Below are 18,568 nucleotides of genomic sequence, written 5' to 3' on the forward strand. Positions count from 1 at the left end.
TCCTGTTGTATTTGGTGGTACGGTATGCAATAGGCTAATGTGAGGAGACCCGCTTTGGTTGCTTTTTCATCCTTTCGGTGTTTTTTAAGTGGATTTTGATGATGCATTTGCCTCTTTTACTGATGAATATTTTGACAGAGTCCACCTTGTACATTGCCCAAGCGTTTTCTTTTTCGATCGTTGCCTTTATTTCCACTTCAGACTCTTCCTGTACGGATTCATCCGTTTGGAAGCGGAGAACAGTTCTTTTAGCCTTCAAGGCAGCAGGCAGGATTGGGTCATAATGTTCTTCCCTTAGATTGTTTACACATTTCTGGACAAGAGGTGATCCAGGTCTTGGTCTTAGCATGAGCATGATGAAGCCATCTTTAGTTTCTATTATGTTCTGGTATCTGACATTTTGTTTGCGCACAATTTCTGTCAGCTTCCTCTTGTTGGACCTGTCTGGTGACCTCTGGTCTGTGATTAGTATTTTCGCTTTGACAGTCATTATTGCTTCTTTGAGTCAGTCGTGGCATGACCAGATAAGGGGACAGATGTGCTCATAGGTACTCTTGACTTCCCGATCGTCCCACAAAGGTCTCCTCAGCCGACAAGTTTTTGCCAGCATGGAGGGTCGACATAAACGTCCCAAAAGAGGCTCTGTCATAGACGCAGACATCTCTGATATGGATGCCATCGCCAACTCGCCTGGTCATACTGAATCCAACACCCTTCAAGAGTCAGACCCCAGTGATTATGACAGTGACGTTAATTTTTCTATGGGAAACACTAGCCGGAGTGGAAACACCAATGACATGGACCCTATCACCCTGCCCTCTGCCAACCAGCCAAGTAAGCTGAATCTTCCCCAAGGACTCATTGAAAACCATAGAGGAGCGGTTTAATTGGATGAGGAAGTACTGCAGACAATACGGTCTCAAACATTCTATTTCGACAAGGTAAGAACCGGAACTTTATCAAGTGTCAGACTCCTGAGGTCTATGAAACACTTAGTACTGTTGGCTTTGATGGGGTTCTTCTGGTGCCCCCCCACCCCCAGTAGACGCTGATGAATGTTGCCACATCCTAGTGAAATGATTACCCTTATACGCTGAAGCCGAAGATGCGAATGACTTTAATTCGAGTATACTCAGTATGCGTCGACTTTACCGGGGGAACACCCCACAAGCTGCTGTCATTGTCAAGTGGAAGGGAAGGGAATGCCTAACCACTGTGGAGGCCCACCCAATCCTCCCTCCACTTTATGCAGAACCCTATCATCCTGGGCCTGCATTTTGTGCTATCTGTTCTCATTGGGGTCACACCTTCACTGCCTGCTGCCGACGTGATCGTCCCAGATGTCGCTTCTGTTCATGTAACCATAACTACGCCGCCTGTGCCCAGAAAATCAAAGACCACCGTAATGGGGGTGGTGTGGGCTATGTGGTTGATCCCAGGTGTTGTAACTGTGGCGGCTGGCACAATGCTGACTCGCAGCAATGCCACAATCGCCCGTCTGTCCCAGGGGAAAAGCCTTCCCGAAAACCGCGACTACCACAACCCCCCACCCCACTAGTCTCCAGCAACGCCTCCTTCTTCAACAACACCTGCCCCTGCCTGGCCTCACCTGGCTGCAACACAGCAATCCCGGCCTTCTCCTAACTCAACTTCTACTGGGCCTCCTCCCCGTCTCTACACTGACACTGTCAGGTCTTGTGCTCCCACCGGTGCCCCCTCACAACCCCCCTCCAGTGACATGACACAGCTCATATCCTTCTTCCAAGAATTTACCAACCATATTGAAAAACTCTTCGTTACACTCTGTACCACCATCTCAGACCTACTCTTGCCCTCTGTTGCCACCCAGTCACTCCTCTCTTCTGGTTTGACACAAGCTGGTAGTCTCCCTGTGAGCCTCCCCTGCTCACGGCCTACTCCACCGCCAGCGGCCTTCACTACTGGTGTAGCGCCTACCGGGCCTGCCCTGGTGTGTCCTGCTGCCCCCGACCAAAGTCCTGCCTCATCTTCACAACAAGTGGTGCCTCAACCTGTCCACCCACCGCAAGCCGCTCCCGCTCCTGTGTCTGTGCTGTCTCCACTAGGGCTACCTATTAGACCTGAGGACACCACCCCCGGCTACCCATACCCCACCGGCATGCCGACGCACATGCCATCACAATCACACTAAAAGGTATGTCCCGTAATATTGTCAATGCTTATGTGCCTCCCTCCACCACTACTGTACCTGTCCCACCACACCATATCATCTCCACCCCCACTGTACTTCGCCACGGCTAGCACATTGGCAACCCTGAGCCTGGCCGCACTGTTTGTAAACTTTGTGGTCAACCAGACTCTCCCACCCTCTCTCACTACATCTTCACTTGCCCTATGACCTCTACCACAGGTCCCCAGCCGTTACCAACACCTCTTCCTTCCCTGACCAGATATCCCTCCTCCTAGTGACAGGCCTGGCACTTGACATTATTTTGGACCTGCCATGCTTTGTCATAAGCAGATAAATTGGACCGGGAATTTTCACCCACACTCTCATCATTCTGTCACTTTTTGTAACTTGCTGACAAAACCCATGACCCTTAAGGCTTTTACGCCCTTTATGCATGAGTCATATAGGTAAGCATGAACTATGCATGCTTCCCAGATGGGCGTTGTAAACGCTTCTGCGCTTCACCTTGGTCAGAATGTAAGGGGGTGCCCAATAAACTAACCCCCTCGGGGGCAATCTAAAAAATATCTTCTTTGAGTAAAGCACGATAGTTCGGCGCTAGTTATGTGGTCCTACGTTCTCTATGCCGGCAAGAAAGTGGGCCAGGTTATCAGTTGCCCCACTGTCTTGGTTGAAGGTCTTAAAGACCACAAGGGCAGTTAACTCCCAAGAACAGCGGTTTGGTATGGAAAAAAGAAGACGTTAATATTCAGATTTGAAATGGAGTACAAGTTTGTCATTGTTTTAGTGTCGCAACGTTTCACAGGGTGGCACTGACTGTGGGAGGAGGTGGTGGGAGGAGAGTGGCCTCACGGCTGGGGAGGGGTGTCAGCTTCTGACCGCCAGGCCTAAGGCTTTTCCTCTCACACACACTGAGCTGGGGTGCCCGGCCGGGCATAAACAGGATAAAATACTGTTAGTTCTCTATTGTGATGCTTAGATCAGGTTTAATGTATTCTTCTTGAGCCCCAGTTGATCCCCCGTAGGGAATGACAAGGATCATGGCCATACGACCCGATGGGGCCGAGAAATCTCCGAATTTCCAGGAGCTCTCCCCCCACACGTAAGTCTACTGTGCCTGCCTCACTGTAATAATAATAATAATGATAAATAATAATTAACGCTTTATTGAAAAAGTTCTGCAGCCCAGAGGCTGAAAATATACATTGGACAAAAATTACTTATTACTTACAAAGACATGGGGTGGGTGGGTCGTTTAAAAATAGCTTTCATTAATGAAAGAATAAGGAACATGAATTGAGCATACAAATTATTATAGTTTACAGTTGATGACTCGGACCTGGGTTGGTCATTGAGACACCAGGTGGTGTGTTGTTCACGTGGTGCAGTAACTCGTCCTCGGGTGTTGATAAGAAGGACCTAACGTGATCAGGGAGACATCAGGTGGTGTGGTGTTTACGTGTTGCAGTGACTCATCCTTGGGTGGTGATATGAAGAACCTCACGTGGTCATGGGGACACCGGGTGGTGTGGTGTTTACGTGGTATAGTGACTCGTCCTCAGGTCTTGATGTACCTGCCAAAATCTTCGAAAAAATAGTGCCAGTACCGAGGCACATCCACCGCCATAGCTTAGGCCTACGAGCCAATGCCATGACTGGCCACCTGCAGTGCAACATAGTACTGAGGGACGTCAGCAAGGCGTTTGACAAAGTTTGGCATGCAGGGCTGCAGTATAAGATCATACAACTGGGGCTACCCGAAAATCTGACTCGCCTGCTGTGCAACTTCATTATGGACCGCAGAGCCAAAATCAAGATGCAAGAACATTTTGGAGAAGAATTCTCACTATCGAGCGACGTGCCTCAGGGTTCTTGTCTCTCACCAACCCTTTACACACTCTACACGGCTGACCTGCCACCCCCAATCGTCGGCAGCGAGTACGTCTTGTATGCCGACGATGTAACACAGATCGTCACCTGCCCAGGAAGGTCCACAACAAGGATGGCGCGACTCACTGCTCGGGCAATAGAGGGTATCTCGGAGTATGAAAATAATGGAAAGTAAAAACAAACAAAACGAAATTCGAGGTCATACCCATAGCCAAATTCAAGCCGGCGCCATTGATGATCGACGACGAAGAGATTGAGTACTCTAAACAAGGCAGGTTGCTCGGCCTCGTCATCTCTCGGACGGGCATAATTCCCCATGTGAAGGACAGACTAAATAAAGCCAAAGTCGCCGCAGCCAAATTAAAACGTTTTAAACTGATGCCTGAGAGGATACAAGTTCACCTGTACAAGGCGCTGGTGAGGCCTGTGTTGGAGTGCCCGTCTATACTACTCGTCACACTCGGGAAGACTAGACTACAACAACTACAGAACTTCCAAAACAATTGTTTGAGATCAGCCAGTGGCCAAGCGCCACCCTACCAGGAGACAGTGGAAACCATCCACCTAAGAAATAAAACAGAGGCCCTCAACTTCAGGTTCCATCGCCTAGGGAAGAAGGTTTGGGACAAGCGCCTGGACGACCCTCACAGCCCAGACCACCTACGCGGGGAAGACATCAACCGAGGGCGACCCCACTCCTGGTGGCCCCGGAGTCTGCCCGCACTACAACAACCCAACCCGCGACCCATCTGTGTCCGCCAAAGTGATCCACCTTAGATCAAAACCTAGATGATATAAATTCACATGTAACAAGTCACAATCTAGTGAGTCCATAACGTAATACAGTATAAGATTTTAATAAACTTGCAATTGTAAAATCAATCTAGTCATTGTCTACTAAAATAACCATTGTGCGACCTCATCCTAAATCCTAGGTTAGCTTAGTTAGCCAACAAACTCTGTAATATGTAAAACAAGGGGTGTCGTCCCCCTCTGTTTAACTGATTAAACTTCTTTTCCAACCTTTCCCCCCACTACTATATGTTGTGACATCTCTATCCCTCATGTCTGGCTGTGCCTTGAGCCCCAGCATACCTTCCTTTCATTCCCCACCTTAACCTAAAAAAAAAAAAAAAAAAAAGGTCTTGATGTGAAGGGGCTCTCGTTGTCATTGGTACACCGTGTGGTGTGGTGTGGGGTGATTTCACAATACCTCACTTTCTGCTCGGTCATGTTGTGTTATCTCGTAGTCAGGTGTAAAGCCGGGCTGCTATTGTTCCCAGGGTGGACGGATTAACACCGTCTGGTCAGAGGATGGTTCCCAGGGGTGCGTATCTCACTCATGGCTCTCAAGGTTACTGTCTAGTGGTGAATTTACTGGCTTAAACACTGTTCAACACTGTTAAACACTGATCCTACTTCTTTCTGAAACAAAATTGTCACTTTTGATTATATTGATATCCCGGTGGTGTAGATGGGTTAGGGATGGGCGACATGGCCAAGGGTGGCCGCTGCTCAGCAGGAGTAGCTCCTGAATAGGTCTTGACCCTGTGTCCCAGGGGTGACGACTGTGTGGTTAACCCTGGATGACTGTGGTTGACACTACATAACTGTATAGTTGACCCTTGATGACTGTGTGGTTGACGTTAGATGAGTGTATAGTTGACCCTAGATGACTGTATGGTTGACCCTACATGACTATAGTTGACCCTAGATGAATGTGTTGTTGACCTAATATAACTGTGTGGTTAACCCTAGATGGGTGCATAGTTGACCCTAGATGACTGTATGGTTGATCCTACATGACTATATAGTTGACCCTAGTTGATTGTGTGGTTGACCCAAGATGACTGTGTGGTTGACCCTACATAACTGTATAGTTGACCCTAGATGATGGAGTGGTTGACTCTATATAACTGTATAGTTGACCCTACATGACTGTATAGTTGACTCTAGATGACTGTGTGGTTGACCTTAGATGACTGTGTGGTTGACCCTGAATGACTGTGTGGTTGACCTTGGATGACTGAGTGGTTAACCTTGGGTGTCTGTGTGATTGATTTTGGATGACTGTGTGGTTGATCTTAGATGACTGTGTGGTTGACCCTGGATGACTGTGTGGTTGACCCTGGATGACTGTATGGTTGACCTTGGATGACTGCATGGTTGACCCTGAATGACTGTGTGATTGACCTTGGATGACTGAGTGGTTGACCCTGGATGACTGTGTGGTTGACCTTGGATGACTGTGTGGTTGACCCTTGATGACTGTGTGATTGACCCTGGATGACTTTGTGGTTGACCTTGGATGACTGTGTGGTTGACCCTGGATGACTGTGTGGTTGACCTTGGATGACTGTGTGGTTGACCCTTGATGACTGTGTGATTGACCCTGGATGACTTTGTGGTTGACCTTGGATGACTGTGTGGTTGACCCTGGATGACTGTGTGGTTTACCTTGGATGACTGTGTGGTTGACCCTGGATGACTGTGTGGTTGACCTTGGATGACTGTGTGGCTGACCTTGGATGACTGAGTGGTTGACCCTGGATGACTGTGTGGTTGACCTTGGATGACTGTGTGGTTAACCCTGGATGACTGTGTGGTTGACCTTGGATGACTGTGTGGTTGACCCTTGATGACTGTGTGATTGACCCTGGATGACATTGTGGTTGACATTCGATGACTTTTCTTGACCCTGGATGACTGTTGTTGACCCTGAATGACTGTATGGTTGACCTTAGATGACTGCGTGGTTGGCCCTAGATGACTGTGTGGTTTACCTTAGATGAGTGTATAGTTGACCCCACACGACTGTATATTTGACCCTACACGACTGTATAGTCAGTAATACAGCGAGCCATTAGAAATAATATAATCTATCATCTCAGTTATCCTCTCTACTTCCCCTCTCTTCTCGTCTCTTCCCCTCTCCCCTTGGTGTGAGGGCTTACTGTAGCCTAACCACTACCAATAGCCTCCCCTCGTCCGTCCCCCCATATTCCTTAGCGCGTCCCCTCAACATCATCTTCCTGTGTTAAACGCTCTCGAGCATCAAGCCCCACTGAAGGCCCCGGAGTGTAGCGGAGCGGCATTTGTTTTCTATAGCCTTATTGGTTATATTTTTTTACTCTCGCTTCTAAGTTTTTCTTTTCTTTAACTCCTAGTTTTCTCTAAGTATTTACTGCATTTCTTTCAGTATCTCTTACTTGTTTATTTCCTCTTATATACTTATATTCTCAGATTTACTTCGTTATATTCTGTTTTGTGGGTTAACCTGGGAAAACCACCTCCTTGTCTATTCTTACACATTCGTGTAATTACTGTACTGTATTTACCTCCTAGAGCTGCCACCACCCAGGCTTTTTCTTGAGAATAACAACGACAATGAATCTCTCAATTAAATTGGTAGCGTGGTATGCACGAGAGGTTAGGTATTTGAATTGAATTGAATTTAATTGAATTGAATTGAAACAGTTTATTTAGCCATAAAAACACAGATACAGAGTGGATAATAATAACAATATTAACATGGCTGAGCCATTATTAGAAGGAATGAGCGGTGATACACACATTATACTGAATCATTATTTATTAAATGCAAGTCTGAATATGATGACACTTAGAACCTTCACTCACAACAACACCTTAAGTTTAACTACTGATTACTTTACTGTAACACGTAGACGAAATAGAACTGACCAATACAGTAGGTCATACTATATAAGTAGCAAAAATAGACCTTCAGTTACCATTTACAACATTCAATGATTATACCTCCTTATGGGTATTATTACACAACAGTGACAATAGTGATGGTCACTTTAAACACTTGTCAATTACACAGAATGATGGTATTAAAGCACCATGCTATTACTTCATTAACGAACAGGAAATTTTCCACCAGCACATATCAGCTGTGAGTACGTAGCAAATTCTAGTGCTGGTAGTAATATTTCTGGTCTCAATACTCAACCTGGGACTATTTTATTTTCGATAACCCATCCACAATAATGTAGACAAAAATCATTAGTACATACAATCAGGGTAAGTACACCAGCGGTTCTCAGTTGACGTCGCGATACTCGTCTGAAACTTGTATGTATCTTCTTCCTCCTCACTTCCTCAACTAATAGTACTCCTGGCGCTTCTCCACAGATCTTCCTGCGGTACGTGGAGCCGACGGTGTTGCTGTGCATGGTGGAGCCTTGGTTCAGGGAGCTCGGCTTCACCCTCTTCTACGGCGCCATCGTACTCAAGCTCTACAGGTGAGGCAGGGGGGGTTAGGTGGGTGAGGAGAGGGATGAGGTGGGGAGGTTCAAGGGATGAGACTGGGAGGTTCAGGTGGGAGAGAAAGGGTCATGGGGGAGAGGAAGGGGAGGGTAAGAAAGGTGAGGAGGGGAGGGGTAACGATGGGAGGGTGATTAGGTAAGGGTGGTAGAAGCGGTATCGTTCTTGCCTCGCAAGCAAGATGTCACGGGTTTGATTCCCGGGCCGGTGGAAGTTGTTTGGACATACTTCCTAGCCCCCATTAGTCCCTGTTCACCTAGTAGTAAAGTAGGTACCAGGTACCTGTTGTAAGTCGAAAGTTGCGAATTAGTATTCAGGGAGTTGTTGGAGCTTCCAATAACTTGATGACATAAACGATTGACTCTTCAGGCTTCTACGCCCTTAACTCATGAGACATAAAGGCAAGCATGAACTTAGCATGCTACCCTGTTGGGCGCTGTAAACGTTTCTGCGCTTCACCTTACACAAGGATGTAGGGGGGATGCCCAATAAAAAAAAAAAAGGGTTGGGGGGGGGGGAGGATGGGAGGTAAGAAGCGGATAGGCAGGGGGTGAGGCGAGGGGAGGTGGGAAGGTTTTTGTTTAACAAATTTATTGGCAGAGCTTATAGTACAGTTTGCCTATTCTGAGTAATTCAGTCAGGTCTTGACACTGAGGGTGGTATCACTTCTCACTGTCACGCAGGACAGAGGTTCACACACAAAGAAATACATCATATTCATTAACAACTATAAATGTATAGAGGTCAGATTCATATGGATAATGTCACTGTTCACTGCCATGCAGGACAGAGGTTCGTACACAAAGAGTTGCATCATATTCATTGACAGTACATATACATATATGTAAACACACACACACACACATATACATACATATACGTATATACATACACATATACATGTACACGTACATATACATGCACACACGCACACATACATACATATACGTCGGTCAGATTCATGTGGGTAATGTCACTTTTCACTGCCATACAGGACAGAGGTTCGTACACAAAGAATGCATCATATTCATTGACACTATATATAGGTCAGATTCATGTGGGTAATGCCACTGTTCACTGCCACGCAGGACAGAGGTTCGTACACAAAGAAGGAAATACATCACATTCACCAGCAGCATATATGGGTCAGTGGATCACATACATTGGAGTCATATTCTAATTGAAGACTAATCAGTGTGGGCTAGCAAATTTGGGATAAACAGCAAGAATGTCCTCAAGCACACCTGATTCAATGAAGTAATTACATAGTTCAAGATACAGTAAGTCAGGTGGCCTGAAGTCTTTGACAGTGTCACATTCAATAATATAGTGTTCAAGTGTATGCTTTAAAGGTTTATCACAAAGTTTACATGCTGAGTGTTCCGGTATGGGTACAGCGTTACTAACTTGCCAGATGTGTCTGTATCCTAGCCTAATTCTGGCCACGACTACATCACATTGTCTGGTTCTGTCCTTATGCTGGCCATACCGGTACCTCTTGTTACAAAATTTGTCATATTTACTAATGCTACAACTGTCAGGTCTCTCTGCATTTCTCACTTCTTCTAGATCAGAGTTCATGATTAAGGAACGGTTATGGAGAGTAAAGGAGTGAGGAGGGGAGGCAGGGAGGGTCAGTGGGTCGAGGGGGGATAGGTAAAACCACCCCGCACAGCCAGTGCCATGCTGCCAAACGCTGCGACACTACCACAATCACACACTTGAACACCATTTCAAATCTGAATCTAAACCTCTTCTTTACGCCATATAAAACTGCTGTTCTTGGGAGTGAACTGTCCTTTTGGTCTTTAAAACCTTCAACCAAGACAGTGGGGCAACTGATATCCCGGCCCTCTTTCTTGCCGGCATAGGGAACGTGGGACTGACAGCGCTATACATATGTTCTAGGCTACGCACAAAACTCGCGCCGATCTATCCTGCTTCACTCAAAGAAGCAATAATGACTGTCAAAGCGAAAATACTAATCACAGACCAGAGGTCACCAGACAGGTCCACCAAGCGGAAGTTGATAGAAATTGTTCGCAAACACAATGTCAGCTACCAGAACGTAATAGAATAAAAAAATGGCTTCATCATGCTCATGCTTGAAGACCAAGACCTGGATAACCAGAGATGCATAGACAATCAAAGGGAAGAGCACTATGACCCAATCCTGCCTGCTGCCTTGAAGGCTAAAAGAACTGTTCTCCGCTTCCAAACGGATGAATCCGTGCACGAAGAGTCTGAAGTGGAAATAAAAGCAGCAATTGAAAAGAGAAAACGCTTGGGCGAAGAACAAGGTGGACTATGTCAAAAAACTCACCAGTAAAAAAGGCAAATGCATAATCAAAATTCAGTTCAAAAACACCGAGGTCGCTGAAAAGGCAATCAAATCAGGTCTCCTCGCAATCACCTATAGCATACCGTACCACCAAATACAACAAGAACAGTATCACCATACACTTACCTGCCTCAGGTGTTATGCCATTGACGCTCATGATAGTGTGAACTGCCCCAAACTCAGGGACTACAAGATCTGTTCCAAATGTTCCTCTAGGGAACATACCTGGACCCAATGTAATGCACCACTAAAATGCCTTAACTGTGATGGGTCTTACAGCACTATGTCCATGAACTGTCCCAAAAGAAAGGAAAACATCAAGGAAGCACAACAAAAAGCCACAAAAACATCAGTATCACCACACAAGGCTGTGCTGCCGATAGGGACCCCGATCCTGCAGTCACTGCACTGACATACAGAGATGTAGCGATGGTAGGGACCCCGACTTCTGCAGTTACTATGGTCCCTGCAGCCACTACAGACTCTACAGTCTTGTTGAATGCCAGAGACAAATACCTCCATGACCGTGACACTCTAGCCAACATGATTGTCAAACACGCCCATGAGGAGGATATTCTGCACCCAGGCTGCTTTCAAACACTAATCGAAAAATGCTTACGCCACCACAATCTGCCCATCCCAAAACTGTTCAGGGCAACATCCTCAACCTCGGAGGAGACAACAGTAGTCTCTGGTGTGGGTGCACAAGTAACCACACCAGAGATTATACATGTCTCTCAGACTCCAACAATCCCATAGGAAAGAACAGTAGTCTTTGGTGTGGGTGCACAAGTACCCGCATCGGGGATGATACCTGTCTCTCAGACTCCAAGCGATCTATCAGGTAAGGACCTGAAACTATGCATCTACATACCAGACAACATCAACGAGGACTGTAACGTGATGAAGTCGCTAAAGGAGTAATTGATCACAAGATGAAATGGAAGTACTACCACTCCACTTCCGATGCGGACACCCACGAGGCCATTAAACAAAAACAGGTCGATTTAACAGACTTCATCAAATAAATTCAGTTTGTCCAGCCAATACAACCAAGTTGACGCAGATATTATACTCATAAACTCACACAGCCAAAAGGCGTCTGAGGAATTGAAAATATTTGGTTACAGGATCCATAAATCCAATCTATCAGAGAAGCCAAATGACGGGGTGGCCATCGCCATAAAAAGAGATGTCCACCACAGAATCATAGACGACTTCACCTCTGAAACTTTCGCTCTTCAAATCAACTTGACCACAGGACCAATCATAATAGCCACAACCTACCTCCCACCACGTAGGGACTACCTGCCTTACGGGGACTTCCACAGACTCCTATCATACCACCACCCAACATACATCATTGGGGACATGAACGCCAGACTTCCTCTATTAGATGGTAAGAGGACAACTAACAATGTTGGAAGAGGCCTCGCTGGCTTCATAACAGACAAAAAAGCCCAGCTAATAGACCCGGACTTCCCCATGCTCTACAGTAGGAACTCAGCCACTACTCCAGATATAGCAATAACAAACGGCAGATGCTTCCACAACTATCTCTTTGAACAATGCCCTGTAACCTCAAGCGACCACCTACCTATAATCATGACCATCTCAGAAACACCAATAACTATACCAGCTCCACCACGGAGGATCGCCAAGCAGACCGACTGGGAACTATTCAATGAAAAAGCCACAGCCAAACCTAAGGCCAAGGACATGACAATCCTGCAGACCATAGACAATCAGCCGGTGAACAAAGTAGACGAAGAAATCAACACATGGTGTGAAGCCATAGGAACAGCCTACCAGGAGGCCACGCCTCTCAAACGCAACAGAACTCTCCCACACCCACAACAGACTCCAGAACTCATAGCCCTCAGAAACCAATTCCAACTGCTACAACAGAGAGTCGAGACCCATGGTTGGGACATCGTAAGCTACAATACATACAGAAGAATGCGGGAGGAAATAAAAACAAGATCTCTAAAACAAAGCAACCTTAAATGGGCCGAAATAGTTGAACAACTCTCACATACATACAACGATCCAGGAGAGTTTTGGAGTCAAGTTAAGAGACCGAAAGGTTGCAGCCGTAACGAGTCATCATATATAACTGACCATGCAGGAAGTAAAATATATGACGACCAAGACAAAGAACCCATATTCAGGGACATATGGAGGAACATCTTCCGAATCACAAATGAAGAGAACAGGGGATTCGATGGTACCCACGAGGAGCTCGTCCTTGATGAACTCCGGTGCTAGACACACCGCACTCAACCTTCCCCTGAAATCATATGGGAGGATGTGAGAGTGGACAGCCCACTGTCCAAACCAATCACCTCGGAAGAACCCAACACAGCCATCTCCAATACCAAAAATAAAGCCCCTGGCTATTCAGGCATCACCAAGGAGATCCTCAACCACATAAACATCCCGGCCATGGAGAAACTGAGAACCACAATGAACTGGCCTCGGGTTACTTCCCAACTAAATTCAAAGAGACCATTATTATCCTCAAACCAAAACAAGGAAAGAACCCCGCCGTCCCACTAAACTACAGACCGATCTCCCTCCTCGAAGTACCTGGAAAAATCCCCCAATAAATCATCAATAACCGTCTGAGAAATCACCTGAAAACAACCAACAGAGTCAACTGCAGACAATTCGGGTTCAGGAAAGGGAAATCCACCACAACAGCGATAGCCCTGGCTGTGAAAACATAGCCAGAGCCGCGGCGAGTGGTGGCTAACTCTCCGGGATGTAGCGAAGGCATTTGACAAAATCTGGCATGACGGTCTAAAATATAAGATCCTCCAACTCGGACTTCCCACCAACATTGAAAAGCTGCTTTGCAACTTTTTTGACGACAGAAATGCCAGACTGAGGGTAGGACAACACACAGGAGAGACCTTCCCACCCATGAGAGGAGTCTCTCAGGCGAGCGTCCTCTCTCCCACCCTAAATATTATCTACATAAGTGACACCCCGCCTCCCTCTAAAATAGGTAACGAAGATATTATGTATGCAGATGACATCACTCAAATAACATCACATCAAGGAAAATCGCGAGCGTTAAAGGTCGACAACACCAGGCGGGAATTAGAAAGGGTAAATAATTACGAAAAACAATGGAAAATCCAAACCAGTCTCCCGAAATTCACAGTTATACCCTTATGCAGAAGGAAAACCCATCCATTAGTAACCAATAATGCCCAGATAGAATACAAAGCAGAGGCACCGTCTTGGGCCTGCATATATCCACGACAGGTTACTCCCATCATGTCCACACCAGGAAGGAAAAGGCAAGAAGAGAGCTGAGAAAACTATACTGCTTTCAAGCGCTTCCTGAGAAAAAAAACTCCGCCTGGTGACATCATTTATCATACCGATATTAACTTACCCAGCAGTACCTCTTCATACTATGAGCACCACTCAAATATTAAAATTACAGGTGGTCCAAATGAAACTCTAAGATCTGTCACAGGTGAAAGATACCCATTCACCAGAACCACAGCCGAGATACATAGAGACCTGAGAATAAAACCCATCAACCAGCAGCTGCACACCCTGGCCAGCAGAATCTGGCAAAAGATAGAACGATCAGAGCAAGATCTCCTTCAAAGACTCCCACCAGATAACGACAACAACCATACATGGTTCCCAAAAAGTTACTAAATCTCAAAAGGTCCATTACCACCCCCGACCTATACGGCCAGGCAATAGACAACCTCCCTAGACCAGCATCCGCCAGTAGGGTCGGCGGAATGTAAAATAAGGCCCTCAAAACACCCATATATGGGATAGGGTAGGATGTCTAGTGCCTGACAGACAATAACTGGCCCATGACACAATCCCTAACACACCATTAGCTTAGCTAGGGGGTCAGCCCGCCCTCTCTTACCTCCTCCTAAATTTCTTCAATTTCCGAACTATAACTTCCTTCCCCCACCTCTAATTTTCTTTCACCCCTCCTTTCTCTACAAAGAAAATAACAAAAATAGGTAAAGAGGGGAGGAGGGGATGAGGAGAGGGAAGATTCAGGGAAGGGAGGTGAAAGAGGGGGCTAGGAGGAGATAAGGAGGAAAGGGTAAGGTAGGTGAGGAGGGCAGAATGAAGGCAGTGAGGGAGGCAAAGTGACGGAGATGACGAGGAGAGTGGGGGCGAGGGAGGTGAGGAAGAGAGTGGAGGGGGAGATGAGGAGTGCAGCCTGCAGGGTGAAAAAGGTGAGAGGGCAGAGTGAGTTATGTGAGGAGGCCAGGGTGCGGGAGGAGAAGAGAGGGAAAGTAAAGAAGGTGAAGAGAGAGGATGTTTAGAAGAGATGAAGCGAGGGGAGTCGAAGAATACATTTTTTTTTACAATTTTCGCTGCGAGGGGCTAATTTATTGAGCACCCCCTTACAACCTGTGCAAGGCGAAGCGCAGAAGCGTTTACAGCATCCATCTGGGAAGCAAGTGTAGTTCATGCTTCTCTTCGTGATTCATGCATTAAGGGCGTAAATGCTGTAGGGGCCATGGGTTTTATCAGCAAGTTACATAAAGTGGCAGGACACACTACAGGGAGGAGAGTGGTGGAGGACACACTACAGGGAGGAGAGTGGTGGAGGACACACTACAGGTAGGAGAGTGGTGGAGGACACACTACAGGTAGGAGAGTGGTGGAGGACACACTACAGGTAAGAGAGTGATGGAGGACACACTACAGGGAGGAGAGTGGTGGAGGACACACTACAGGTAGGAGAGTGGTGGAGGACACACTACAGGTAGGAGAGTGGTGGAGGACACACTTCAGGGAGGAGAGTGGTGGAGGACACACTACAGAAAGGAGAGTGGTGGAGGACACACTACAGGGAGGAGAGTGGTGTGGGTAGTGGTGGTGGAGGAGGACACTGGCGCTAACCCAACAGAAGCAGCAATACCGCTATCTGCTGGGGGGGGGGGGCTATGAGGGGAGGGACAACATTATGGTGACGTGTGGTGTGACGTCCCTCTACCCCAGGGATAAAGTTTCTAAACGTCCCACTGAATTATTCTGGAGCATCCTGGGACTCTGGGATAAAAGGATCCATCATGTTCCACTATTACCCCCAGACTTGGACCCCCTGTACCTTGGTAATACAGTCCTCAAACGAGAACAAAATACTAAATTCCTCAGAGTTATTGTTGATGAGAAACTTAACTGGAGAAACCACATACAAGCCATTCACAGTAAAGTCAATAAACAGTGCAGTATCATGTATCACACTCGACAGTCACTCACTCTTACAGCAATGAAAGAAATCTATCATGATCTTGTTTACCAACACCTGATACACTGTCACACACTATGGGGGGCCTCTGGCTCTTCAAAAACACAATTCCTGGTTACTGCACAAAAGAGAGTTGTACAGATAATGACCTACTTGAAAAAACAGATCACACAAACGAAAAATTTATTAAATTGAAAATGTTAAAATTCGAAGATAATAACATCTACTGCTATGCCCTCTTTTTTTTAAAATCTATCAATCGCTTGTTTGACAATAATTATTGCCAGTCCCGGAATAATCAGAGATACAACTTAAGGCACCCAGAGCTAATAAGACCAATCCCCTTGCGCTCCTCTCAGTCCCAGATCTCCATAAAATATCACCGTGTGAAGGTGTGGAACAACTTACCCCCACCCATCCGAGCAAAGACTACGCTCCCTTTCTTTAAATCATCTCTTAAAAAACATCTATTGTCTAAGTATTAATATTTCTTGTAATATCTACTATATTTACAGTACCTGCTTTTATTCTACCATCAAAACCATTTTATCGGAAATTATCATGTAAATAGATAAGAAATTACCATTGCAATAAATATATTTGCTAACTAGACATAATCCTGACAGCTCTCTCCTCTTGCTCAACATAAATACTGTACAACCCATGTTGTACTGCTTCCCCTTTATATTTATGTTTTTCAATTCCATTGTAGTTTATGTATATACTTATAATATAAAAAAATATATAATAATAATAAATAAATAAAATAAATTACTATTGAAGTGATTGGCAGGTAGTATGTAGTAAGCAGCTACCAAACAGGGAGGTACTACCGCCTGGGAAGATATTGGAAGCATATTGTGTTGTCTGATGGTAGACCCTGCTGCCATATGGCATCACGAAAATTATGACATAAAATTTTTAGTAATTAACTTAGTACATTTGATTAAGGTTCGCCCTTAGGACAATTATATATCTTACTCTTTTTCACAATTTGAATCTGGGATGGTGTGTGTGCATGTAGGTAGTAAATAGTAGGCAGCTACCAAACAGGGAGGTACTACCTCCTGGGAAGATATTGGAAGCATAATGTATTGTCTAATAGTAGAACCTGCTGCCATATGACATCACGAAAATTGTGACTAAGTCCCAGGTTGCTGATCTGACTTTCTGCCTCATTTACACACAACTGCAGGGTCTCTAATTGTTTCACTTACTTTGACAACACAACATACATATATTGTTTCTCACTCTTGATCTATTTTTTCATTTTTGTATTTATTTATGGTTAGTATTTTTATTATTTTATTTTAATTTTATTAATTTGCAATTAATTTTATTAATTGTTCTAATAATAATAATAATAGATATTAATATTATTATTATAATTACTATATTTTATTATATTTTCGCCCCCCCAGACCCTGATGTGGGTCATTACCTGTGCCCGGGTGGGTTAATCCCCGTAAAAAAAAAAAAAAGTGGTAACATTATGAGATGTTCTTATAACCACCATGCTATTGTACTATTCCAGATGATACTAAATGTTACATACGACTTCATTGAGATAAATGTATAGTATATATCAGGTGCCTTCAGGAGAGCTCAGGTTCTCAACTGGTTCAGCCATGTTAATACTGTTATTATTATCCACTCTGTATCTGTGTTTTTCTGGCTAAATAAACTGTTTCAATTCAATTCAATTCAATTCAGGCCCTGTACATACTAACTGATTATAGCTATTTATGGGTACTGTACCCTTAACTGTTAACATTTGTACAGTATGATAATGAGCATTTAACTGATTATTTACTACTACTGTATGCAGTAGAAAAGTGATAGTGAAAATTTTAGCTTTAATAAATATTTTTTAAGTATCCTTTTCACTTCTTACTCTTTAGCAAATTATTCTTTCAATTGAGGGATCATATACACCATACACCATACACTATATGGTAATATTATTCTTGGCTTATCATTAACGATTTTGAGCAAATACTATAATTTTGGTAATTAATTTTGATTTAAGTGATAATCAAATGGTTTTCTAAATTTGCTTCATTATAACTCCTAACATAAAAACTATGATACTATGTGTGTGAATTATGTAGTAAGGGATATATCATCTATGTATAAAAAAAAGGAACATGATCATGTTCATGATCATGAAAGCTGCATAAACACATACCTCAGACAGCTGGCACGGCGGTACCATAATCATCACCGATGGCAGGTTAATTTATTGGGCTGGTCGAGGACCACAAGCTATAGAAAACCATGTGCCCCTAAATTGCCCTCCCCGTGATAACCCTGGCTACGGGCCACAGAGCTTGGTAATACAGCAAAACAGTAAAGTATTAACAGCTACAACTACTCGACATGAAACTAAATGGTCAGCCTGGCCCTACTGTGAGGTCGAGGTGTTTTCACTTGTTCATTAGTAGCGATGGTGTGCGGCAATGCGCAGTGAAGTGCGGTATTATGTCTGACGATTAAATTAAATATGTATTTAAATATCTTTCCATTTTCCTATTTACCGATCTCTACTGCAGGGAACAGTAACCCTCACTCGGCCTTCTCAAGCCCGTTAACATGAACTTACTGAATCAATGAAATAAACACAGTT

At 44.9% G+C, this 18,568-nt stretch overlaps 1 protein-coding gene across 1 annotated transcript in view; it reads left to right on the forward strand.

Annotated features, from left to right (window-relative positions):
- The first annotated feature begins 3,210 nt into the window (after positions 1-3,210).
- Positions 3,211-18,568, forward strand: part of LOC121859638 (probable G-protein coupled receptor 158) — a 91,976-nt gene continuing 76,618 nt past the window's right edge. Inside the window, exons 1-2 of the mRNA XM_042356572.1 lie at positions 3,211-3,272; positions 8,197-8,328. Coding sequence (XP_042212506.1) covers positions 3,211-3,272; positions 8,197-8,328 — 194 coding nt within the window. The remainder of the gene's footprint in view (positions 3,273-8,196; positions 8,329-18,568) is intronic.

This window comes from Homarus americanus, unplaced genomic scaffold (genome assembly GCF_018991925.1).
Source record: "Homarus americanus isolate GMGI-L3 unplaced genomic scaffold, GMGI_Hamer_2.0 scaffold7626, whole genome shotgun sequence".
Classification (NCBI taxonomy): Eukaryota; Metazoa; Arthropoda; class Malacostraca; order Decapoda; family Nephropidae; genus Homarus; species Homarus americanus.